The sequence below is a fragment of the Somniosus microcephalus genome, chromosome 33 (genome assembly GCF_052327205.1).
Source record: "Somniosus microcephalus isolate GS21.2 chromosome 33, FLI_Smic_1.0, whole genome shotgun sequence".
Lineage (NCBI taxonomy): Eukaryota > Metazoa > Chordata > Chondrichthyes > Squaliformes > Somniosidae > Somniosus > Somniosus microcephalus.
The window spans coordinates 23,339,688-23,366,786 of NC_141019.1; the positions used below are offsets into that span (position 1 = coordinate 23,339,688).

Genomic DNA, 27,099 nt, shown 5'->3' on the forward strand with positions numbered 1-27,099 from the left:
ACTTATTTTCCAATCCTTTAGTAGTTTATTGTGGGGTCGAGTTTCCGATTGTTTATGCGAGTAACATCAGCATAACCCGGGCGGAAATGGCCAAACCAGCACAAAGATCGGGAAATTTTAAATGCGAGTTATGTCCAAAAACCACTTACGCTCGTGCTTTCCGCCATTAAAGATTCAATTTGCCCGAATCAGGCCTTGCCCACCAAACAGGCCACATCCCCAGGTTAACACGGTGAGATTCCGCCAATTGCAGTGGTTCGGGAAGGCTCTTCAAAGTGCACAGGCGGGGCTGGCCTTAGGGAAAAGGGCGCCCTGGGCGAACTTGTATTTTGCCGCCCTTTCCTTGAGCAATGTAACAGCATTAGCGAAAGTTTCAGAAACAAAGCTGTAATCTCAATTTTTTTAAATTTAAATAATAAACAATACAAGTCATAAATAACATTATAGCTAAGTGCCAAATAAAATAAACATTAAATCAAACACTAAATTCATAAATAACGATAACAATTTAAAAAAACTTTGTTCACCAAGACATTTTGAGCCACATCATTCTCGATGGACAGGATGGCCAGCAAACATAGCCTGGCGTCTCCCATGGTCGATTGCGAATATGTTTTCATGAGCTTCAACTTCGAGAAGCACCGTTCACTGCTGGCCACTGATGTGGGCACGGCTAACGGGATCCCGAGTGCTATCCATGCGTTCGGAAACTAGCTCTTGAAACTTGAAGTTTGCTCTTCTTGAGGAGTGCTACAGTCCGTTGGAAGCAGACTTGAGATAGCCATAGGGGGCGATTATCCAAGCTCTGGGGAGGCGGGTATGGAGGCGGGACTGCCAGGAAAAATGGCAGAATCTGGTACCCATCCTGCCCCCCAACCCGCCTCCGTGCCGTCTTCCCAGGAGGCGGGTACCCGACCCGAGCCGGGTCCTGTCTCCTCGAGGCAGGAAGAGGATTAGTGCCAATTAACTGCCTAAAGTGTGGGCTTCCTGACAGCTCCGAACCTCGCCAGGGTCAGCGAGGTGAGCCGTGGGTCTGCGGGGGTCAAAAGGTGTGCTGTGCAGGTGAGTGATGAGTGCAAGTGTGGGAGGTAAGTGTGTGAGGTGAGTCTAAAGTGTTTTAATAAGATTACTGACCTTTGCTTCTTCCTCCAGGCTTCATCCCTTTAGGTTGCGGAGCTGCCTCATCTCACCGGCAGAGAAAGCAGAATGGCCGCTGCATTCTTAAATGCAACAGCCTTCTGATTTCTGCTCAGGGAAGCTTTCTAAGTGAGTCTTGAGTACAAGGACTCACAAAGACACACAATTTTTTGACAGATGAAACGTCATACGCTGACGTTCTGTCACCGGCTTTCCCTTAATTGGGCGGGCTTAACAAGGCCAATCAAGGGAAAATAGCGTGGGTTGGCCAGACGTCGATGGAGGCGGGACTGAAACCCGACAAGCAGCTTTCCCACCTCCATCACGTCCCCATTGATAAAATCACCCCCCGAGATCTTCGCAGAGGTCGACGCCGTTAACGTCAGACCCTCGTGACCACGGCGCCTCCCCTGACCACAGTGCCTAAGAAAACTGATTAGAATACAGCAATAAAACTATTCAATGGTTCAGTATAGATTTTTTTTAAAGTAATTTTCAGTGATTTGAAATCAGGTTACTCACAGGTGGAGGACTGAACACCCTTACTAAAAATGCTTCATTTTGCTGATAAACCCATTTTCAGCTGCATGAATAAAACGGCACCAGGTCACCACTCTGAAATACATCAAGGCAGATTTTTGAATGGAAAGAAAAAAAAATAGAAACAATTGCGTTCTATTACGTGGCCCAATTGCATTGGTTCCTGAAGATTTTATGCTGATTATGCCAATTAATTTTAGCGTAAACTTGAAGCCTAACCGAACCAGCGAAATTTCAAGCACGTTTTGGGCGTAATTTCCCGATTGCATCCAAAGCGGAAACTCTACCCCCAGACACACATATTTTATATTTAGCTATATATTATAGATTTTAAAAACCTGCCTCTCTCTGTACGAGTGCGAGATTTGCCAACACTGAGCGCGCGACACGAGTACTGCTTTGATATTTTGTGTGAATTGAACGGTGTTCAATTAGTCAGTCAATTAAACCCCAGCGATGTCGGGAAAGGGTTCCTCGGGGTCGACCTGGTTACTTGTGTTCTGGATGATCCTGCAGGCACTGGATGAACTCTGAGACGAGCTTGCCTTCGTAACAGATCTGGTACACGGCAGTGAAGAGAGGGAATCTGGAAAGAAACAAAAGTAATTTGCACAGTCAGCTGCACGTAGCTGAATATTAAGCTGAATTAGAATAGGCACATCATCGAACGAGGTAGCAGATTTCTGACACTTTTTCCCTCCTGGCTTGTTTCATTTTGCAGCCCTTCCCACGGGTAGCCTCATTCAGATGCTCGGCCAGGATATCTTGTCTGTGAATTTCTTCCGACATCATCAATGGCACTCCGAAGGAAGTTACAAAACAGGGGCAGAATAGCTGAGGCAGTGAATTAGACACTAGCCTTCCACCGCTGGAAGTTGGGTTCAAATTGATGGGATGAAAGTTGCTTCTGGTTGTACGTGTCTTTACGTGAAAGGAGTTTGGGTCGACTCAATCCAGTTCCCGGTGTGTGTGGGCCTACAGCACTAAACTAGCACTACTTTGGCAATGAATTGGTACTAAGTTGGTCATTTTACTCATAGGCCACAGGATGGTTGCCATGGGAAATGGAACACCATTACACTAATGTTGTACGGGGTGCTCGTCTAATGTTAGAGCCGGGCCACACGACTGGGGCAGTGTAGAAAAAAGACTTGCATTCCTATAGCGCCTTTCACGCCTAGCACGGTGGCATAGTGGTTAGCACTGTTGCCTCACAGGGCCAGGGACCCGGGTTCGAATCCGGCCTCGGGTGACTGTCTGTGTGGAGTTTGCACATTCTCCCCGTGTTTGCGTGGGTTTCCTCCGGGTGCTCCGGTTTCCTCCCACAGTCTAAAGATGTGCGGGTTAGGTTGATTGGCTATGATAGTGTTAGGGGGATTAAATACGTGGGGTTACGGGGATAGGGTGGGATATGTGTTGGTGTAGGGGTTATGGGGATCGGGTGGGATATGTGTCGGTGCAGGCTCGATGGGCCGAAATGGCCTCTATCTGCACTGTGGGGTTTCTGTGTGTCTGTGTGTGACCACCGGACGTCCCAAAGTGCTTTACAGCCAATGAACATAAGAAATAGGAGCAGGAGTAGGCCAATCGGCCCCTCGAGCCTGCTCCGCCATTCAATAAGATCATGGCTGATCTGATCCTAACTGCCAATCTACTATCACAGAACCATCTCCTGAATCTAACAGAATTAGACACACGAAATAGGAGCAGGATCAGGCTACACGGCCCCTGGGCCCGCTCCGCTACCCACAGGGCCATGTCCGATCCGAACCTAGACTCATGTCCAAATTCCTGCCCGCTCCCCGTAACCCTTAATTCCCTTTACTTCTAGGAAACTGTCTATTTCTGTTTTAAATTTATGTAATGATGTAGCTTCTACAGCTTTTTGGGGCAGCATATTCCATGGACCTACCACCCTCTGAGTGAAGTAGTTCCTCCTCATCTCAGTTTTGAAAGAGCAGCCCCTTATTCTAAGACTATGCCCCCTAGTTCTAGTTTCATCCTCACCGCATCCACCCGATCCAACCCCTTCACAATCTTATATGTTTCAATAAGATCGCCTCTCATTCTTCTGAACTCCAATGAGTAGAGTCCCAATCTACTCAACCTCTCCTCATACGTCCATCCCCTCATCCCCGGGATTAACCGAGTGAACCTTCTTTGTACTGACTCGAGAGCAAGTATGTCTTTTCTTAAGTATGGACACCAAAACTGTATGCAGTTCAAAAGTATTTTTGAAGTATAGTCACTGCTGTAACGTAGGAAACGCAGCACCAATTTGCGCACAGCAAGATCCCACAAACAGCAATGTGATAATGACCAGATCATCTGTTTTAGTGATATTGGTTGAGGGATAAATATTGGCCCCCAGGACACCGGGGATAACTCTTCTTTTAAAATAGTGCCGTGGGATCTTTTACGTCCACCTGAGCTTCCGAAAGACGGCACCTCCGACAGTGCAGCACTCCCTCAGCACTGCACTGGAGTGTCAGCCTAGATTTTTGTGCTCGAATCTCTGGAGTGGGACTTGAACCCACAACCTTCTGATTCAGAGACGAGAGTGCAACCCACTGAGCCACGGCTGTATTCTGCAATCTAGACTGACACTCCCCAGTCTTGCGGATGAGACGTTAAACCGATGGCCCCGTCTGCTCTCTCAGGTGAACGTAAAAGATCCCACGGCACTATTTCGAAGAAGAGCAGGGGAGTTCTCCCCAGTGTCCTGGCCAATATTTATCCCACTGGCAGGAGGGCCGGTAACCAGAAGAGACAGATTTAAGATCAGTGGCAAAAGAACCGGGGTGGGGAGGAGAAAAGGTGAGGAGAATGTTTATTTTTTTTAATTTATTTTTTAAAACGCAGGGAGTTGTTTTGATCGGAAAGGATGGTGAAAGTAGATTTAATAGTAACTTTCAAAAGGAAATCGGATAAATGCTTGAAAAGGAAAAATAAAATGCAGGACTACGGGGAAAGCGCAGAGGAGTGGGACTAATTGGACCGCTCTTTCAAAGAGCTGGCAGGGACACAATGGGCCGATGGCCTCTTTCTGTGTTGTACGATTCTAGAGAACAGATGACTACTCTGCCTTTTTGGTGTGTACACGCCTCCACAACACTTACTTGTCCACCAGGTTTTTGAGCTTCAGAGTACGGTTGATTTCAAAAGCTGTCTGCGGTCCCTGGAGCTTCTGCCCATTTAGCATCTCTTTTTCCAGCTGTTCAATAGGCTGAGGACGGATACAAGAATCGGTCAGGAATTTAGCTGCCAGTTTAAAAACAAATTAATTTGTGATTTCCTGAGCGAAGTGAGCACTGTCACCTCAGTCCGAAGGTGGTCCCATGAAGAGGTGGAACCCGTACAAACACAATTGGCTTCAGTGCCCCTTAACTTGGGCGAGGGAGGGTACATCATCCATGGTTCCCAATCCTGGTGGAGCTCCCCTCCCCCCCGCAAATGACTTTTGCTGGAAAATGCAGATGTGGAACATAGGAACAGGATTCAGAATTGAGCCTCTGTTAAGTCTTACACAAGAGGCCATTCAGCCCCTCGGGCCTGCTCCGCCATTCAATTAGATCATGGCTGATCTGTACCTCAGCTCCATATCCCTGGATACCCTTACCCAACAAACAATCGGATGAGGACAGGGTTGGGGTTTGGTTCTGATGGCCCCCACCCCACCCCCTTCTCTCCCTTGTACAATCACTGCCAACAACCACTGGAGAGCAGCCACTCGAGTGAGGTAACAAGATTGCTCCCTCGGGATTAGGCAGTGCCTTCAGCAGAGGAGCTTTGCAATTTCGAAGGAATCTTATCTCCACACTCAATATAGGCAGCACACCATGGGGAGAACGGGACACCTTCTGTCAGGAGAGTGTCCTCCATCTCCAGAGTGCAAAAAACTCCCAAATACAAAAACACAGGCATCAGCCACGCAGCAATTCTAAACTAATGATCATAGGTGATTTTTTTTTTTTATTCGCTTATGGGGTGTGGGCGTTGCTGGCAAGGCCAGCATTTATTGCCCATCCCTAATTGCCCTCGAGAAGGTGTTGGTGAACCGCCTTCTTGAACCGCTGCAGTCCGTGTGGTGAAGGTGCTCCCACAGTGCTGTTAGGGAGGGAGTTCCAGGATTTTGACCCAGCGACGATGAAGGATCGGCGATATATTTCCAAGTCAGGATGGTGTGTGACTTGGACGGGAACTTGGAGGTGGTGGTGGTTCCCATGCGCCTGCTACCCTTGTCCTTCTAGGTGGAAGCGGTCGCGGGTTTGGGAGGTGCTGCCGAAGAAGCCTTGGCGACAATCATAACCTGCCTTTAAGCAGGATTCGCTGTCTATGGTGACCTACAGCCAAGGCCGCGATAGAGAGCTTACGTTAGGCTGCAGTGCCCCTGGGCCAGGAGGGGGGAAACCAACCATCTAGTGACTCCTGCAATTTCAGATAAGGAAGGGTACGATCAGGCTTGGCTGTGATGCCACACGTGGTGGAATAGCCAGCCGACATTCACTGCCGCCTCACGTTTGAAGAACATACACTTGGGGTGAGGTCCCCAAGGGTGGCTGGAGCTTGTGGAACGGGGTCCCAGCAAGAGTCGGCATCTACAGGAGAGATAGGGTTTCGGGATCGAAGCTCAGGGTGGGGTTGAGAGATACGGCTGTTCAGTTTCCCCCCCCACCCCGCCCCACCTTTCCTGTTACTGTGAACGCTTCCGCGATCTTCCTGTTGCGGCCTCCGTAGCAGGTGGCAATGAGGTCCGCCACGCCGCAGCTCTCGAGGAAGGTCGAGCACAGTACCGAGCCCCTGCAGTGCAGCCTCGCAAAGGCAATCATCTCCATCAACCCCAGTCGGATCACGGCAGCTTTCGTGTTATCTCCGCAGCCCAGTCCATCACAGAAACCGGCCCCGACCGCAACCACGTTCTGGAAAAAAAAAGGGGGGGCGAGAAGAGGCCGTGCATGAGCCAATATTCAGATAAACAGAGCTGGGGAGAGGCCTAAATAACTCACAATTCCAGTAAATCACTGAGCAAACGGTGATTCAAAAGATCAAGAACTGGTATTTACATAACATCTAACAGGGCCTCAGGACGTCCCAGAGTGCTTTGCAGCCAATAGATTACTTTTTAAATGTTATGGACTGTTGTTATGTAGTCACGCAGGGGAGTTCTCCCCGGTGTCCTGGTCAATATTTATCCCTCAACCAACATCACAAACAGATTATCTGGTCATTGCTGTTTGTGGGAGCTTGCTGTGCGCAAATTGGCTGCTGTGTTTCCGACATTACAACAGTGACTCCACTTCAAAAAATGTACTTCATTGGCTGTAAAGCGCTTTGGGGCGTCCTGAGGTCGTGTATTCGTCTGTTAAACCGCCTCGGTTTAACGTCTCAGCCGAAAGACGGCACCTCTGACAGTGCAGCACTTCCTCAGTGCTGCACTGGGAGTGTCAGCCTAGAATTTTGTGCTCAAGTCCCTGGAGTGGGACTTGAACCCATAACCTTCTGACTCAGAGGCGAGGGTGCTGCCCACTGAGCCACCCATCCGTCTAAAGTTTGCCCTTCAGAAATGTAATCAATCACTCTTATCTCTACTGTACACAGTTGAATTCTCATGAATAACACACAATTGTAAAATTGAAAGTTAAAATAATAATCCTCAAAATAAGCAGGTAAACCACGTGGGAGAGCTTTATCTACCTTTAAGGCCCCGCAGATCTCCACAGTGTCTGCCTCCTCCACCACCCTGATCCTGAAGTTTGGCGTCTGCAGTAGTTCTTTTAAAACATTTCCGTGTTCAATGTTTGTGGCTCCTGAACAGTAGAAGAGGTCACGCAAATTTAGTCAAAGGATAAACAGTGCCAATGGCACACATCACACTGTAGTTTACATAAAAAAGGAAACGCTTCAAGGATACCCTCAAAGCCTCCTTGAAAAAGTGCAACGTCCCCACCGACACCTGGGAATCCCTGGCCCAAGACCGCACAAAGTGGAGGAGAAGCATCCGGGAAGGTGCCGAACACCTCGAGTCTCTTCGCCGGGAGCAAGCGGAAGCCAAGCGCAAACAGCGGAAGGAGCGCACCTCAACCCAAGCACCCCACCCACCCGCCCCTTCAACCACCGTCTGCCCCACCTGTGACAGAGACTGTAGGTCCCGCACTGGACTCATCAGTCACCTGAGAACTCATTTTTAATGTGGAAGCAAGTCATCCTCGGTTCCGAGGGACTGCCCAAGAAGAAGAGAAGGAGTTTACATACCAGAGGTATGTTTATACACTATGAACATAAGTCAGAGGACACCATACCTTGAGCACTGTGACCAGTTCTGGTCGGCAATACATAACAGAGACAATAACAGATGACAATTCAGATAAGGTCCATGAGACTGATCCCTAGAGCGAGAGGAGAGACTGGGCGATTCAATCTTAAAAGAAGGCGACTTCGGGGCGATCTCATATTTAAGTATGCAGAGGATAAATCCAGAATATAACAGTGAGGCAAACCAATAGAGCAGAACAAGGGGTGGGGCACAGGTAACCATTAGAAGGTAAATTTAGGACTGATGTCAGGAAACTCTTTTTCACACAGTGAGTGATCGACACGTGGAATGGATAGGGCAGTAGATGAGAAATCATTCAACAGACATCTCGATGCAGTGATGGGGAGACTGGGATGTTCTGGATGGATGAGCGAAGATGGGCCAAATGTCCTCTTCATCTGCACCTTATCTTGTGATTGGATTGCTTATTGTGATCGGTTAAGCAGCGTCTCGATTTCAAAATTCTCATCCTTGTTTTCAAATCCCTCCATGGCCTCGCCCCTCCCTATCTCTGTAATTTCCTCCAGCCCCACAACCCCCCCCCCCACCTGCTCAATGGCTCAACCATTGGTGCCTTCTGTTGCCTGGGCCCTAAGCTCTGGAATTCCCTGTCTAAACCTCTCCGCCTCACTCCCTCTCTTTCCTCCTTTAAGATGCTCCTTAAAACCTACCTCTTTCACCAAGCTTTTGGTCACCTGCCCTAATTTATCCTTATGTGGCTCGGTGTCAATTTATTTTGTCTTAAAATACTCCTGTGCAGCGCCTTGGGACGTTTTACTACGTTAAAGGTGCTATATAAATACAAGTTGTTGTTGTTGTTGTTGGTGCTTACTGAATAGATAGGGCTATAGTATAGATGCGTTCAGAAAAGAAACTACTTTTCTTATCCCAGTTCCTCAGTGAGGGCACCAAGTCAGGTAACCCATACTCTTCACCAAATTGTCTTCACCCTCAGTAGAGCAACCCCTTTCTGTAGCACAGTGACACTTCAATTCCCCACACCAGTGCTCCCTTATAGTCGGAGTGACATTGCCAACTTATGCCGACATTACTTTTTTTGTGGCCTATCTTGGAGCTGCACCGTCCATATTACAGGATTTTCTTAAATATTTATTTCACAAGCCATTGGAATTCAATGCTCCTTTGGATTAGCCATGAAGTCATTTCAAGATAGTGTAGATATTGCCTATGCCAGCTAGATTTGCTCAGGAACAGCGTCATAAACCTTCACTGGGCGCAAATCCCAAAAATATACTCTGTTCCCAATCCCAAGTATAAATTTCCCTCAGCTTGATTAAGACGTGACATACCACGAAGAACATCAATTTTCTCTTCACATGGTTACTGCTCTCTGCCTTTCGAGCCCCATGGGCATTCCCAGTGACCCCCCCCTACTCCTGATATTTGGTGCCTGCCATCGGTAGTTTTACAATGATTCCAAGTGAAGGAGTCATGTACCATTTCTTGGCCGAGGGGCTTTCTGGCTTCTTGCCTTTGCTCCTTGAACTAGCTGCTAGGTGTGCAGGGGCTTCCAAGTTCCCTCTCTACCAGCAGAGATGATAGATGATGTCTAATCCCTCGCCCCTCCTCAACCCCGTTGCCAAGGCGGAGATCAGAAGGTTTTCTTTGTGGGGGGGGGTGGTGGGGGGGTGGGGGCCATCATGCGGCCCACCATTTTACTGTAGGTTTCAGCTCCCAGGTCCTGCCCGTGTACACAACACACACCCTTCGACCTGGTAATGGATGACTGTGTGACATTACCAATGGTGGTCTCGCAGAATTTCCCAGCTGCTACTTCACTGGCGAGATTGGCCCCCATCAGCACACTAACTTCAATCCCGAGCTGTTCCCGGATTATGTCAGAGATCAGCTTCAGACCATCCAGTCCAACATCAATACCCTGCAGAAAATAACAGTTAAGACGATGATTTTACGATTGTACTTGCAGGATCAGAGCAGAAAGATTAAACCGAAGTAGGCAGTCCAGCCCATGGGTAAAGCACTCACTGTGAAGACATTCTTTGACTAGATCCAATGGGAGGCTATTGATATACAGGAAACTCTCGATTTACCGGCACCTAAATAACCGGAAATCTCTGTTAACCGGCAAAATTCAGGAGTAGGTTCAGGTAAGTTTTACTTCATATTAGTGGCCCTGGATCTGTTGCTAAGCAACAGGGACGCTTGGATTTGTTGCTGTGTACGGGGCTCTCGTACCTTTTACTATACCTCTCTGTAATCCGGACTTTTTGATAAACCGGCACCGCGCTGGTCCCGTTGGTGCCGGATAAAAAAGAGTCTCCTGTATTGGGCAGAGTCAGTTCAGGGGAAACAGAAATAGACAGAGGGAGGCGAGAAAGAAAAGAGAAGACCCTTCCTATAATTGTAGGATCACACTGTACCTTGATAAGAGAGATTCCAATAGTGGAAGGCTTGATGTGACCTTTCAACTCATCGCAGGTTCGTCTGATGAACTGGTGCGGGACGACTAACACTAAAATATCTGCATCTTTTGCCGCGTCCAGCAGCTCCGGCACCGCAACCTAAAAGGATTGGACAACAAACATCGGTGAGGTTACACAAAGCCCAAGACCAGACCACGTCAAGCAAATAAGCAGAGAACAGACGGAACCCAGGTGGGGAACTGTCTGAATGCAACAAAAAAGATCCAGTAATTCACCCAGCTCTGCCAGTCCCGAGTGACTGAGCCTTTTCAGGATTTAGGGAAATCTCAAGCATTTTCCAGTTATAATTGGCTGCTATATCAGTGTCCGTTGACCTACGTCATCAACAGATAAATGGATTAAGAAAAGGCCCTTCAGGAAATCAAACCTGCTCCTTCCACAGACCACGTGGTTGGTCCATTACGGACTCTACCCGACCCATTTAATCTCGAGGAGGAAGCTTCTGCAAAGTTTGCCCTTGTTTTCCGAAAGTAAAGCAATTGCTTTGGGCGACTTCAGTTCTTGAACCGGCCAACGACAAAAAGAAATGAGCACCGAGAAAAGCCAGTATTCTTCACAGCTCCAATTCAATGTCCCATTCTGGCTTCAAAGTCTACTTCAGTCCACGGACACCTGTATTGGGAGAACAGTCTGTATTTGCTGGGGAGGTTGGAGTTTTTGTTAATGGGAATCTTGCAATTTTGTGCACGGCAGTCTTACACGCTGCCTCATTCCAAAGCGTTTAAATAGATGTGGTCCATTTGCTGGTTGCAGCACTCCCACAACTGATCGGATTATGGTTCTTCCCTCTCTGCTTCCTGCTCCCTGTTTCTCCAATGACTCTACTTTCTGCACCAGAGCTTTAATCTTGGCAAAGATTTCCCCTGAACTTGACCCAGGATCCTTGACCATGTCTGCTCCACTTCCTGGGCTTCTGCTCTGAACCCTCCCTTCAACAACAGGATCCCGCCCCCAACTTCAACCTTACCCATTCACCAGATCATCTTCCCCTATCTCTGCCACCTACAGAGCCCTATAATCCCACAACCAAGTAGGTCTCCCCCTTCCCCCTCTGCTGTCCAGAGGGACCATTCCTTCAGGAGAGAAAATTGACAAGATTGGCATAGTCTATCCTTCAGAATTTCCTGCCTCCATCCCTCACCACCAACAACGTGTATTTATATAGCGCCTTTAACGGAGTAAAACGTCCCAGGGCGCTTCACAGGAGCGTTATCAAACAGAATGTGACATTGAGCCACATAAGGAGATATTAGAACAGGAAGAGGTCGGTTTTAAGGAGCGTCTTAAAAGAGGAGAGAGAGGCGGAGAGGTTTAGGAAGGGAATTCCAGAGCTTAGGGCCTTGGCAGCTAAAGACATGGCCACCAATGCTGGGGTGATTAAAATCGGGGATGTGCAAGAGGCCAGAATTAGAGGAGCGCAGAGATCTCGGGGGGTTGTGGGGCTGGAGGAGATTACAGAGATAGGGAGGGGCGAGGCCATGGAGGGATTTGAAGACGAGGATGAGAATTTTGAAATCGAGGCGTTGCCGGACTGGGAGCCAATGTAGGTCAGCGAGCACAGGGGTGATGGGTGAAAGGGACTTGGTGCGAGTTAGGACACGGGCAGCCGAGTTTTAGGTGGGATCAGGTTTATGGAGGGTGGAAGATGGGAGGCCAGCCAGGAGAGGGTTGGAATAGTCGAGTCTGGAGGTAACAAAGGTATGGATGAGGGTTTCAGCAGCGGATGGGCTGAGGCAAGGGCGGAGACGGGCGAGGTCACGGAGGTGGAAATAGGTGGTCTTGGTGATGGAGCGGATATGTGGTCGGAAGCTCAGCTAAAGGTCCAATAGGAGGCCAAGGTTGTGAACGGACTGGTTCAGCAACCAGGTCGAAGAGTCATTCCATGGACCTTTGACCATGGAGCGTTCTGGGAAAACCCCTAATCCAGGGGGATGTCCAAACTTCAGCCCCATGACCATTACCAGCCCCCAAGCCCTGACAAATCGTCCGGGAAGCCCAGACAACTCAACTTTACCTGTCCTATGTTTTGTTTATTTGTTTGAATGGCCGGGAGGTTTGCAAAGGGCTGTTCTTAACACCTCGTTGATGGATAAATCCTAAAAGCAGGACTGCAGGATCTGATGGTGTTGGGTGTTGGAGATAAACGCTAATGAATGGGAACGTGGATTGAAACAATTCTACACGGCCTCCCAAGCTCCATACCAAAGTGACAGTGAGACAGAAAAAGCACTTGGGCACTCCTGCCCCAGCCCCCCCCCGCCCCGGGAACCTCTCCCCTCTGCTAACCTGCCGTATGCTCTCTTGAGCCAAGCTGAACAGCACTCACCAGGTTCGCTGGCAGCTTGTATCCAGGCAGGTACTTCACATTCTCATGCTCCGTGTTTATAATTTCCGTTAGCTTCCGACCGTTCACCATCTCTTCAAACACCCACATGTTAACAGTGTTGTCAAACTTCTTACTTTTGGCCGCATTCTCTCCAACTATTTGTCCGATGACTGATCCCCTGGGGGGGTCGGGGGAAGAAAATAAAGCCGTCATAAAATAGCGTGAACTTTAAGAAAGAAAAAAGAACTTGCATTTATATTGCGCCTTTCACAACTTCCAGACGTCCCAGAGCGCTTTACAGCCAATGAAGTACTTCTGAACTATAGTCACTAATAATTTGCGCACAGCAAGATCCCACAAACAGCAATGTGATAATGACCAGATAATCTATTTTTAGTGATGTTGGTTGAGGGATAAATATTGACCAGGACTCCCCTGCTCTTCTTCAAAATGGTGCCATGGGATCTTTTACATCCACCCGAGAGAGCAGACAGGGCCTTGGTTTTACGTCTCATCTGAAAAGTGGCACCTCTGACAGTGCAGCCCTCCCTCAGTACCGCACTGGTGTGTCAGCCTGGATTATGTGCTCAAGTCTCTGGAGTGGGACTTGAACCCACAACCTTCTGACTCAGAGGCGAGGGTGCTGCCCACTGAGCCCCGGCTGACACCTTCAAACTGTGCTGATGCTGAAAAGCAAGTCAATGTTCAGCACAGAAGATTGCTTCTCTCAAATGTCCATCCCCGAGCTGTCCCTGTCCAACAACCATCTAAAAGTGTGGAATCTCGTTAAGTGACATTCGGAAGTGAAGAGCCAGGTGGACAACAGAATAAGTGCGGTCTTGGCTGAACAAATCTTGTAGAGATGTTGTTTCTGTCTCCACAGCTGCTGTGTGACCTGCTGAGTATTTCCAGCATTTCATATTTCAGATTCCCAGCATCCGCAGTATTTTGTATTGATAGATTTATGTTGGGTGAGGGTATTAAGGGTTACGGAACCAAGGCGGTAGATGGAATTAAGATACAGATCAGCCCTGATCTAACTAAATGGAGGAACCGGCTCGAGGGGCTGAATGGCCTCCTCCTATGTTGTCAAGTATGAATTTTCTTATTAGAAGCTTCTCCTTTAGGCTTGGTGGATAAAGGCCTGGCATGGCGCTGAACCAAAGAGGCCGGGGAAGGTCATGGGGTCAAGGCTGAGTTAGCGCATTTCAGGCATAGTGGTGGTAAGGGCGATGCAATTAATGCAGTACCCCTGGGCTATGTGGCAAGGGGGCAACTAACCAGGATTTCCACTACAGATCACTGTCCAGTAACACAACTGCTGGAAGCGCGAATGTCGCCAAAAATCGGGCTTGGCCACAACATGCTCCATTGTCGAAAGCCCGCCGCCACCCGCTGTCTACCTTAGTCCACCAAATGGTATGTTGGCCTTCATAGCGAGAGGATTCGAGTACAGGAGCAAGGATGTCTTGCTGCAGTTGTACAGGGCCTTGGTGAGACCACACCTTGAGTATTGTGTGCAGTTTTGGTCGCCTTATCTGAGGAAGGATGTTCTTGCTGTGGAGGGAGTGCAGCGAAGATTCACCAGACTGATACTTGGGATGGCAGGAATGACGTATGAGGAGAGATTGGGTCGATTAGGCTTATACTCGCTTGAGTTTAGAAGAATGAGAGGGGATCTCATTAAAACTTATAAAATTCTAACAGGACTAGACAGACTAGATGCAGGAAGGATGTTCCCAATGGTCGGGGAGTCCAGAACCAGGTGTCACAGTCTAAGGATAAGGGGTAAGCCATTTAGGACAGAGATGAGGAGGAATTTCTTCACCCAGAGAGTGGTGAGCCTGTGGAATTCTCTACCACAGAAGGCAGTTGAGGCCAATTCATTAAATATATTCAAGAAGGAGTTGGATATATTTCTTAAGGCTAAAGGGATCAAGGGATATGGGGAGAAGGCAGGGACAGGGTACTGAGTTTGGATGATCAGCCATGATCTCATTGAATGGCGGAGCAGGCTCGAGGGGCCGAATGGCCTACTCCTGCTCCTATCTTCTATGTTTCTATGTTTAGGCAAGGTACTGGATGCCAACAGCTTGGTATCCAACAACCACCTCCATTTATATAGCACTTTTTATGTAGAAAGCATCCGATGGTGCTTCACAGAGGCCAGAAAGAAAATGGATGCCAAGCTACAGGAGGAGAGATGACCAAAAACTTGGTTTATGAGCAGAGTTATAAGGAAGGTTTTAAAGGAGGAGGGGGAGGGGGAGGGGAATTACACAGCGTGGGGCCTCGACAACTGACAGCACAGCCACCAATGGTGGGGCAAAGGGAGAGGGGGCTGCACAAGAGGCCAGAGTCAGAGGAATGGAGTGTTTGCGAGGAGGGTTGTAAGGCTGGAGGAGGTTATAGAGATAGGGAGAGGCGAGGCCACGGAGGGATTTAAACACAAGGATGAGAATTTGAAGTTTGGAGGTGTCTTGAATGCCCTTAAAGTTCACATCTCAACTACACTACCTTCATATCAAGAAGTCCGTTCTCTTATCTGATCTAAATTTAACATTTTACGGTCATAGTGACAGGGAAAGGAAATCATTAAAAAAACAAAAAACTGGGAAAAGAACATAAAGGGAAGGCAGAGAGAGAAGATGGCAAAATGGGTGAACAATTTAAAAAGAAAAACAAGTGGCAAAACTAAATCAACAAAATGGCGGTGTGAAGGGTCTCATTATAAACAGCTGAATTAAGCTTCAATAAGCCAACCACTGAAGGGCAATCCATAATACGGCAGAGAGAGAAAGAGGAAGCTGAGGGGTGATCTGATAGAGGTCTTCAAGATTATGATAGGGTAGATGTAGAGAAGATGTTTCCACTTGTGGAGGAGACCAGAACTAGGGGCCATCAATACAAGATAGTCACTAATAAATCCAATAGGGAATTCAGGAGAAACTTCTTTACCCAGAGAGTGGTGAGAATGTGGAACTCGCTACCACAGGGAGTGGTTGAGGCAAATAGTATAGATGCATTTAAAGGAAAGCTAAGTACATGAGGGGGAAAGGAATAGAAGGAGATGTTGATGGGGTGAGATGAAGAGGGGTGGGAGGAGGCTGGTGTGGAGCACAAACACCGGCACGGACCAGTTGGGCCGAATGGCCTGTTTCTGTGCTGTAAATCATTTGCAATCACAGACCCTCTGAATACAACAGGAGCTACCAACTCGCAGCCTGCCTCAGCGTACCTGAAGCTGGAATTCACAGTGGGACAGCATCAACCAATGCCCCTTGCCCCAACTCTGCTCCTGGGCAAAGGTGAAAGGTACTTGTTGCTCAGTTACTCTATTTGCACAAATATTGAGGACAGGCACACTTACACATATCAGGGAAGAGCGCACTTAATTGTGTTGGAATAAAATTCTGAAGCTAACAATCCAACTGACTACTCCTATTGTGCCCCCTCCTTACCAACACACTACGCAATTCATCTACCCCACCTCCAGTCTTGGTCCCATGTTTGTCACTTTTGTACATTAAGATTAGTGCAACTGTTCCCATTTGGCCCGTGAGGAACATGCGACAGTCTGTCACAACAAGCTATTTACCACAGAGTAGAGCCCAGCGCCTCACTCTTGGTCTTTCCCCACAGGACAATACCCCAGAACTTCAGCTCTTAAATGACTGTTAATGAATAGCAAGGAACTGGTTTTAAAAGAGCCAGTCCCAAATTGCATGAAGTGTTAACACAAAAAACGGTTTAATCCTGATCAGACTTTCGCACAGAATCAGATTAAATTGCACCATCTTTTGACAAAGGGCATGTTTCACTTTGAAAAAAACGGAACCTCAAAACATTGTTCCGGATTTTTATTTTTTAAAAAGCTAGTTCATCTGAATAATTACTAGTTGGCTACATTAAGTCCAAAAGTCGTGTTTGCAAAGTGATCATGGAACTCAAGTTTAAAAATCGCAATGCTCCTGGGCAATTTTTATGAAGTTGAGAGGATCAACAAGATCCGTGATCAAGTGCAAGAAAAAAAAGATTGGAAAAAGGATTATCGACCAACCGAGCAAAACAATAAAAGCAACCACCCCCCTCCATCGGGATTCCTGCCATCGTATCGCCTTGTTCTCAAGCACCCTGGGTTTCTAAGCATTGGCTAAGGTCGAATGTTACTCACCTTGACATCCCAGAGAGTCAACGGCCCTGCACACTACAACAAACTATTTAGAGTACTTGCCTCACTTACCCTACCTAGAGTTCCAGTTCCCACCCTGTGCATCATTTCATCAGTTTATTTCTAACTCTTAATGTGCAAAACCGAGTGGCAAAACAGTCAATGAGTAAAATATTACTTTCATTGGATCACTATTCAGTGGCGTTGTCATAGCATGTACAGAGACACAAAGCAAACTGCAGCGGGAGTCACTGGATAGCAACCAGTGGGAGAGGCAGAAACCTTCACCTTATTTAAAAAGTACTTGGATGTGCACTTGAAGCGCCGTAACCTACAGGGCTACGGACCAAGAGCTGGAAAGTAGACTGGAGAGCTCTTTATCGGCCGGCACAGACACAATGGGCCGAATGGCCTCCTTCTGTGCTGTAAATTTCTATGATTCTAACCAGGAGTGGAAATCCTGCACGATTTTTCTCCTTTCTCGCGGAGGCAAATTGTCGGGCCCCAACTGCTGCCCCCGGTTGAGATGAGCGAAGGATTACCCCTTGAAGAGAAACCCTCTAGGATGTTGTACTGCAGACTTCTCCAGACCACAAGGTTAAAACAGCAGTGCAGGGACACAAACTCAGAGTGGGGGGCGGCAGCGAGAAAAGCACAGTGGCCTTCACAGCTGAATCTTTGATATAACCTTCCAACGGTTGGAACCAAGCCGTGGAAGATTCATTACAGTTCTATTTTTAAACCAGGTAAAAGTGGATGAACTTTACAAAACTTGGGAGAAAGTTGGACAACAGAAGCCAAACTTGCAAAATTCAAAGTCACCATTTAGGAGGTGTTGATTCCAAATGGAAGGAGGTGGGGGCGGGAAAAAACAAAGTGCACTGAAAATTCATAAATTTCAAAGTGTCAAGTCAAAACGCTGTTCAAGTTACCACAAAGTCACCTTCTGGGCTTTCCACGTTGCTTTCAAAAACGAATGGAAAGTACTGGTAACCACGGCCCAGCAACCAAACATTGCGTTCCACAGCCCGCACCCAGAAACGCAGGGATTGCTTTTATAAATTGATGCATGGCCAAGGATGAAGACTACTCTTGGGCCTTTTAGTGGAGCAGTCCTTTAAATAGCGAATGTCTAAAATGATAGTGATGTGATTATAGTGTCCTTTTTTTTATATTTAAAAAAAAGCACCCTTAATTCCCACCTTCTGCCAGACCGTGGGCATTGATGCATGCTGGCGTACAGTTCTACCAATGCCAGCGCCAGCTGGTACCTCACCCGAGAGACTAGTCTTCATGTAAATAATGAGTGTTAACGGGCCATTCAACCATGGGAGGTGTCACAACACCGCCCAGTCCGGGTCTCACCTAACATCTACACACGCATACTTTCAAGCAGGGTTCACTGGATAGTAATCGGAAGCAGGAACCTTGGACGGTAGGCTTCAACTCTCAAGCTCTGGGACGTTGAAGCCAATTGTAGTGTCTTTAGTGCTGCCTCTCATTTCATTTTATTCTTGTCCCCTCCCCATACCCCTATTTATTCCAGTTTCAATTAATAAATGGGATACAGTAGCATAGTGGTCATATTATTGGACTAGTAACCAGGAGACATGAGTTCAAATCCTACCACGGCAGCTGGGGAATTTAAATTCAGTTAATTAAATAAATCTGCTACAGGAAACTCTCGATTTACCGGCACCTAAATAACCGGAAATCTCTGTTAACCGGCAAAATTCAGGAGTAGGTTCAGGTAAGTTTTACTTCATATTAGTGGCCGTTCCTCAATCTGTGGCTGTGCAATCGGGGTTCCTGCACATGTTGCTAAGCAACAGGGAAGCCTGGATTTGTTGCTGTGTACGGAGCTCTCGTACCTTTTACTATACCTCTCTGTAATCCGGACTTTTTGATAAACCGGCACCACGCCGGTGCCGGATAAAAAAAAAGAGTTTCCTGCAGTATCAGTAATAGCGACCGTGACAATAAAAACCCATCTCGTTCCCTAATTCCCTTTAGGGAAGAAAATCTGCCATCCTATGTGTGACAGCAATGTGGTTGACTCTTAACTGCCCTCTGAAATGGTGGCTCATCACCACCTTCTCACTGCCAGTAATGCCCACATCCTGTGAATGAATTTAAAAATGATGACATTGCTCGGTTAGGCAAGAACCGCAAAATATGAAAACACTGCATCTGACGCTGACATGTGATTGACACCGTACACTGGCTCTGCAAAACTGCCTACTTTAAATAGGAGAAATATTGTTTGCAGTATTCTCCAGCATGCTTCAGGTGCCGAACCCATCACCAACATTCAAATCATCGAACTGAGAATCTGGTCCCCATCAGAAAAAAAAGTGATTAACTAGCGCTCGTTTTCCTGCCTCTAGTTCTGCCGTAGTGAGTGCAAGAGTTCAAAGCAGTCACTGAGCTGGGGCAACTGTTCAGGACCATTCCTGATTGCCAATAGCTATACTCTCTACATACACCCAAATTCACAACAGTAAAAAGAAAATGACACTGCTAAACTGCTGTGTGAGGGGATCTCACTGCATTATTTACGCCAGACTGCAGTGAACTTGTGATTTCAAATAAAGCTGTTGGACTATAACCTGGTGTTGTGTGACTTCTCGCATTTGTCTACCCCAGTCCAACACCGGCATCTCCACATCACATTACAGGAAGGATGTGATTGCACTAGAGAGGGTACAAAGGAGATTTACGAGGATGCTACTTGGCCTGGAGAATTTTAGCGATGAGGAAAGATTGGATAGGCTGGGATTATTTTCTTTGGAACAGAGGAGGCTGTGGGGAGACCTTATTGAGGTGTATAAAATTATGAGGGGCCTAGATAGAGTGGATAGGAAGGACCTATTTCCCTTAGCAGAAGGGTCAATAACCAGGGGGGCATAGATATAAAGTAACTGGTAGAAGGATTAGAGGGGAGTTGAGGAGAACTTTTTTCACCCAGAGGGTGGTGGGGGTCTGGAACTCACTGCCTTAAAGGGTGGTAGAGGCAGAAACCCTCATCGCATTTAAAAAGTATTTGGATATGCACTTGAAGTGCTGTAATCTACAGGGCTACGGACCAAGAGCTGGAAAGTGGGATTAGGCTGGAGAGCTCTTTGTCGGCCGGCACAGACACGATGGGCCGAATGGCCTCCTTCTGTGCTGTACATTTCTATGATTCTAGGTAGGTCATCATCAAGTTTGCAGATGATACCACGGTAGTAGGCCAGATCACCAACAACGATGAGTCAGACTACAGGGAGGAGGTCCAGCATCTCGTGAAGTGGAGCGCCGATAACAACCTGGCCCTTAACATCAAGAAAACCAAAGAAATCATTGTGGACTTCAGGAAGTCTAAAGGCGGAAGTCACACCCCCATCCACATCCATGGGGCTGTGGTGGAAAGGGTGGACAGCTTTAAGTTCCTCGGAGTCCACATCACGGAAGACCTCTCCTGGTCCCTCAATACCTCCTCTCTGGTGAAGAAGGCCCAGCAGCGCCTATATTTCCTAAGGAGGCTGATCCTGATCCTCTCTAACTTTTACCGCTGCACAATAGAGAGCATCCTGACGAACTGTATCACAGTATGGTATGGCAGCTGTAGCTACTATGACCGGAAAGCCCTGCAGCGAGTAGTCAAAACTGCCCAACGCATTACCGGCACCCGGCTACCGACCATAGAGCACATATACCAGAAACGCTGTTTACGGAGGTCACGGTCCATCATCAAAGACCCTACCCACCCCAGCCACAGTCTGTTCGCCCTCCTGCCATCTGGGAGACGCTACAGATGCATTCGCACCCGTACGACCAGATTTAGGAACAGCTTCTTTCCCAGGGCTGTCATCCTACTGAACTCCACAAATAAACTCTAAAGCCTGCACATCGACCAATGCACTTTATTATGTTTATGTTTATGTTAATGTATTACAAGCCAAATGTACGTTGAATGTTTAAATGCCTTAATCTAAATGTACACTCTCGGGAGCCGCAAGCCTACATTTCGTTGTACTGCACTTGTGCACTAACAATGACAATAAAAGTTGATTTGATTTGATTTTGTAATATACAACTGAAACAGACAACCGAATAAGAGCTATACAATTCAATGGTGCTAAGCACGGTGGCATAGTGGTTAGCACTGTTGCCTCACAGCACCAGAGACCCGGGTTCGAATCCGGCCTCGGGCGACTGTCTGTGTGGAGTTTGCACATTCTCCCCGTGTTTGCGTGGGTTTTCTCCGGGTGCTCCGGTTTCCTCCCACAGTCCAAAGATGTGCGGGTTAGGTTGATTGGCTATGATAAATTGACCCTTAGTGTTAGGGGGATTAAATACGTGAGGTTACAGGAATAGGGTGGGATATGTGTTGGTGTTGGTGTAGGGGTTACGGGGATTGGGTGGGATATGTGTCGGTGTAGGCTCGATGGGCCGAAATGGCCTCTATCTGCACTGTGGGGATTCTGTGATAAGCAAGTGCAGTTATGTAGAGAAATCTCATTTATTCTTTGAAATTTGCTATCTTAACGTTACAAATCTGACTTTCTGGATCTGCACAGTGCAAAAATGGTAACTGCACTGATTAGGATCAATGTCCAAACTGACAAATGTCAGTTTTAACTTGGTGAAATGTTCTAAGTGCACCAAACTACAATCCAAAGAGATCGTATTACCGCATATACCAATATACTCATTTTGGTTAAATGCAGATCAACAAATATGAAATCTACATGCTTTAAATTACACGAACCGAAATGCAACAGATGTACATTACAGTCAAGAGTAGGAACAAGGCTCACACCGACCAGTTACCAGATCCAACGATGCAGACTTTGATAGGAGGAGCCATGCCCACTTGCGCTGCTGCATAAGACACAGGAGTTGTGCGCCTTGCCGTTGTTCACTTGCTCTGCAGCCGATTCCAGGACACTTTTGCGCACTCAGGGCTTTCAGACGCGTTGTTCTCGCCGGGGCAAAACACACCTCGCTTTCAGCTCGCTCATTGGCTCGCTTTGGGGGTCAAGCTCATTGTCTCGCTTTGGGGTCAAGCTCATTGTTCCATTGGTCAGCGATGATATTAATTCAGAATAGTTGCAAGCTGTTTGCAGCAGCAGCTTTCAGGGAGCGTCTCAAAAACGGCACCATTATCCCAAAACGTACAGAGGACTGGAATTCTGATCCTAAAATCAATTTTGTCCTTAAGATCCAGACTTATGCTAGGCTACATCAAGATTGCCCCCACCGCAGTGACAACTGGTGCGTACCCAGAAAGAAGAAAAAGACTTGCATTTCTATAGCGCATTTCACAACCGTAGGACGTCCCAAAGCGCTTTACAGCCAATTTGTAGCCACTGTTGTAATGTAGGAAACGCGGCAGCCAATTTGCGCACAAGCACCCACAAACAGCAATGTGACAATGACCAGATAATCTGCTTTAGTGATGTCAGTTCAGAGATAAATATTGGTCAAGACACTGCTCTACTTTGAAATAGTGCCATGGGATCTTTTACGTCCACCTGAAAGAGCAGACGGGGCCTCGGTTTAACTCAGTACTGCACTGGAGTGTCAGCTTAGATTTTGTACTCAAGTCTCTGGAGTGGGATTTGAGCCCAAGATCTTCTGACTTAAGAGGAGAGAGCGCCAAGGCGGACACCTGATTAGAAAACTAAGCAAGCTGATGTATTTGATTCAAAAAATATATACAGATCACAGAATTTCCTGACCAACTCAAATCCGCAGCAATCCTTTGGCATGAATGTATCACAGCAACCAATCTGAAACCGAATAATGCTACCTCCTCTCATGAACAGCAGATATCAAACAGAAGCAACTTTAAGTGGGTTATAAATCAGTAATTAAATGAGTGATACAAAAGCAAAATACTGCAGCTGCTGGAAATCTGAAATAAAAACAGAAAATGCTGGAAATACTCAGCAGGCCAGGCAGCATCTGTGGGGAGAGAAACAGAGTTAACGGTTCAGGTCGATGACCTTTCGCCAGAACCTTTTGTCATCGACCCGAGATGTTAACTCTGTTCCTTTCTCCACAGCTGCTGCCTGACCTGCTGAGTATTTCCAGCATTTTGTGTTTTTATTTTCAATGAAATCAGCGATCCAGATTCTGCCTTCATTGTTCATCGGATCCCTTGCCAAGATTGCAACCTTTCTATTCACTCCCTGCTATTCTAGTCTAGAAATTGGCCTGAATTCCAGGCTATCATTCATTGCTGCCCACTTTAACATTTGCTCAGAGAAAGATTTTTACTTTTTGCACGCACAAGCGAGCAGATGGATGGCTGATGATCAGAACTCCCACTTTGAGAGCAATTTTGACCCATTCCCTTAGCCACATTTACAAAAACCCATTGGTTCTTTAAAAAAAAAAAATCTGCACCTCCCTAAATTTGATGGGTACAATTAATTTGTCCATATTGAAATGACTTAATCCGCCACGGCATTTATTGCTTGCGCTCAATAAAAGTGCAGTGGTTTTAGAAAACGTCCTTGCCCACAGCGCTGCAGTAGGAACGGTTTTGATTTGTTGCCATTTTCACATGGGCCTATTTAATGACTCCTCGTGTGGCTAATGAGATTGCTGCAATCTGGTTGGTGAGACTGAGCAGGGTTTCAGTGTTTGTACGAGCTCTGCCAGAAATTCTTTGCATGTGCAGTGCGAGAGAAAAAAAAGGTTGACTTTTTAAGGGTGTTCTCAAACTAGAGATATTGGTCTCAGACCAGTAAAAGGCTTGCATTTCTGTAGCGCCTTTCACGGCCTCAGGACGTCCCAAAGCGCTTTACAGTCAATGATGTACTGTCAAAGTGTAGTCACTGTTGTAATGTGGGAAACACGGCAGCCAATTTGCGCACAGCAAGCTCCCACAAACAGCAATGTGATGATGACCAGATCATCTGTTTTTGGTGTTGGTTGAACATTGGACAGGACACCAAAAAGAACTCACCTGCTCTTCGAATAGTGCCACGGGATCTTTTACGTCCACACGAGGGGGCAGACGGTGCCTCGGTTTAACCGTCTCATCCGAAAGATTGCACCTCCAACAGTGCAGCACTGCCTCAGTACTGCACTGGGAGTGTTAGCTTAGATGTTGTGCTCCAGTCTCTGCAGTAGAATTGAACCCACAACCTTCTGACTCAAGAGGCTGACGGTCGTTGTGGAGTGTGATTTGCGCCATATCAGCTTTGCGGCTAGCTGCATCCTGCCCAGTGATAAAGGAGCTCTGCCCATGCGTGCAAATTTGTTAGGCACGGACAAACGAGTGATAGCTCTCTGCAAGTAGTCCAGTCTGTGCTTAGTTAGCTGATCAAGGGTGTATACTTGGGGGCTAAAACTGGCCTCCGCAACTAAGGGAGAGAAAAAGAGAGAGCTCCTCATCACTAACCAGTGATTCTAGCTGGAAATGTGTGCTTGGACATTGGAGGTGGGCAGGATCGAGCTCAAGCATGATGTCCTCACGCAGTTGGAACAGCCTGCCAGCATTCCCGGTCAAGGTTCACACAAAGAATGGCCAGTTAGTACCGCTAGCATCTAGAAGACAATACTGCCACACAAGACAGCACCTTCGGGAGAAATGGGGAGAAAAAGTAATGCATTCAAATTTTAAAAGCCAGGAAGGAGTGTCACACAACTTGGGACTTCACACTGGATGTAATAAAACTCCAGCCCAGTGCAAAGCCAAGTTTAAAAAGTTCCAACTTGGCTTTGCACTGGGCTGGAGTTATACTGCACCTAGAGGTGGTCTTGCATCTTTTTGCTTTAGTGCATGCGGGAGAGTCAGATCACCCACCTGACTCGGGAGTTTCACAACCACTCTTACGTCTATGCGCTTCCAAAATCGCTTTGTGTCAACACAAAGGTGGTGGTATAACACTGTTCACTGACTGCACAAGGCAGTTATTGGGTGGTTCTTTCATACTCAAAGAATAAAGCCATCATTTTTGTTCCCGCTCCCATTCTCCTCCCCTCACTGTCCTTTGGGTCAGATGTTAGTACTGGGCTTTTAAATTGGGTCAGGAGAAAGCAGGGACAGGGTACTGAATTTGGATGATCAGCCATGATCTCATTAAATGGCGGAGCAGGCTCGAGGGGCCGAATGGCCTACTCCTGCTCCTATCTTCTATGTTTCTATGTTAAAATGAAGCCCCACCTGCCTGTTCAAGTGGACGTTAAAGATCCCACGGTATTGTCCAAGAACAGGGCAATCTCCCAGTGTTCTGGTCAACCAAAATGATGAGTAAAATCAGATCAACTGGTCATTCAAGCTCATTACGGTTTATGCAGTTTCGGCAGAGTCCATGGTATAGAGCAGAATAGGTGGCAATAGCATAGAATCACAATGCCAATCAATTACAGCACCCAAAGCAAACTTTATCTGTGTGGACACCATAGATTTGAGGTAACTTTGGTTACATCATCAAGTTTTTTTGTTGCGATTACAGTTAAAATTACAGTGGAATCTAAAAGTGGTGGGTCTCACTGCTCATATCTCTCACTGCACAACAAACCGTTGCTGAACACGGCAGAGATTACATGAAATCTTTTAAAAGTTTGACACACTTAAAGCTTTACTCTGCTGGCCCACTACAACAGGTTTGAGAAACAAATTAAGGACACCCTTTTGGTTGAACTAACTGAACCCTTCATAAGCAAATTTGCAGGATTTTGAACATCACCTTTCAAGTTCTGAGAGAGACTGGTGGCCCCCATTTTAACTCCAGGTGGTTTCCCCGCACAGGCCAGAGTTAAGATTACAGTCGGGTCTCAATGATGTCATCGGGCCGCAACATGCATGAAGAATCATAAAAACCAAGTCATCTTTGGTGAATTCAGTTTTTGCAATCAGGCTACCAAACCCAATGTGTAGATAGCTTGAGTTGCTACCAGTAAAATATTGGATTTCTATCCCTGCATATACTGAAAGTCCAGGCTGTATCGACAATGGGGAGATTTTTTTTTTAATATAAAGCACTTGATTGCCAAGATTCAAGATCCCATTGTGCACCTGTTATAGTTCAATTACACTGAACTATGTTCACGTAATTATCTATTTCCTATAATCCATCAATTTGCAATGAGTTTTCACTGTCCAGATTGTGTTTGGTACTGTAACAGCGTGTGTGTGTTTTTTTTGGGGGGTTTGGGGGGGGTGGAAAGGAAGAAAACCTCTATGCTTTGTGGAACAGCCCACAAGATCCGAAATGTCTCATTTATTAAAAGAAAGATTTCTATAGCGCCTTTCACGACCACCAGACGTCCCAAAGTGCTTTACAGCCAATGAAGTACTTTTCGAAGTGGAGTCACTGTTGTAATGTGGGAAACCCGGCAGCCAATTTGCGCACAGCAAGCTCCCACAAACAGCAATGTGATAATGACCAGATAATTTATTTTGGTGATGTTGATTGAGGGATGACTATTGGCCAGGACACTGGGGATAACTCCCCTGCTCTTATTCAAATAGTGCCACGGGATCTTTTACGTCCACCCGAGAGAGCAGACGGGGCCTCGGTTTAACCTCTCATCCGAAAGACGGCACCTCCGACAGTGCAGCACTCCCTCAGCACTGCACTGGAGTACACCCATTTTCACTGGCCTCATCCAAAGTGCTCATTCCGTGGCTTGTGGTTATACTGTAATTACTTTGCTAGGACACACCAATTGCACTCATCATAGTCATTAACTTCAAGAAGAAACAAATTGCCAATTTGATTTCAACAAGTTTGCAAACCAAAAAAAACAAAACACCCCGCCGGCTTCTCACTCGAGCCAGTTCAGTTCATTTCTCGTTGCTAAGCAAGAAATGTATTTTGCACACAAGTTGGTGGTCATTTATTTGTCAATGCAGTAAAATATGGCTGGACCCAAAACTCTTCTGGAGTAACAGTGACACTGGAACTGGTTATAATTTCAGGTAACCTGTCCCTTTGTTAGTATAACAGATAAATACTGCACTTACGGCAAAACACTTCAACATCTAAAGCTGCAGGCCCTTTTAAAAAAAATATATATCTAAAAGAAATCACTAATTTAACCGCCATGCACTGAACAAAACTGCATCAAGATGCTGCAGGAGCAGCCTCACGATGCTACGCCCCCCTCTTCAGCATTAAATGCAGTAAATCAGACAGTAACA

The 27,099-nt window shown here is 46.8% G+C and overlaps 1 protein-coding gene across 3 annotated transcripts; it reads right to left on the bottom strand.

Annotated features, from left to right (window-relative positions):
• Positions 1-386: 386 nt before the first annotated feature.
• Positions 387-21,994, bottom strand: LOC147097005 (glycerol-3-phosphate dehydrogenase 1-like protein). 3 transcript variants are annotated; one of them, XM_085972729.1, is made up of 8 exons: positions 21,755-21,994; positions 12,782-12,959; positions 10,393-10,533; positions 9,752-9,890; positions 7,372-7,484; positions 6,363-6,596; positions 4,797-4,903; positions 387-2,263 (listed from the first exon to the last, which is right to left on the bottom strand). In XM_085972729.1, the coding sequence occupies exons 1-8, from the start codon at positions 21,802-21,804 to the stop codon at positions 2,167-2,169; spliced, it is 1,059 nt and encodes a 352-aa protein (XP_085828855.1). In that variant the 5' UTR covers positions 21,805-21,994; the 3' UTR covers positions 387-2,166. The 3 variants fall into 3 exon arrangements, with proteins under 3 accessions (XP_085828855.1, XP_085828856.1, XP_085828857.1); XM_085972730.1 differs by having other exon boundaries at positions 21,761-21,989; XM_085972731.1 differs by having other exon boundaries at positions 21,768-21,987.
• Positions 21,995-27,099: the final 5,105 nt, after the last annotated feature.

Coding starts and splice junctions, on each gene's coding strand:
- LOC147097005 (XM_085972729.1), bottom strand. CDS start 21,804: ATGGCTCCTCCTATCAAAGTCTGCATCGTTGGATCTGGTAACTGGTCG. Junction 12,960..21,754: donor GGATCTGGTAACTGGTCGGT/GTGAGCCTTGTT, acceptor CGACCCCCCCAG/GGGATCAGTCATCGGACAAA. Junction 9,891..10,392: donor TTGGAATCTCTCTTATCAAG/GTACAGTGTGAT, acceptor TATTTTCTGCAG/GGTATTGATGTTGGACTGGA.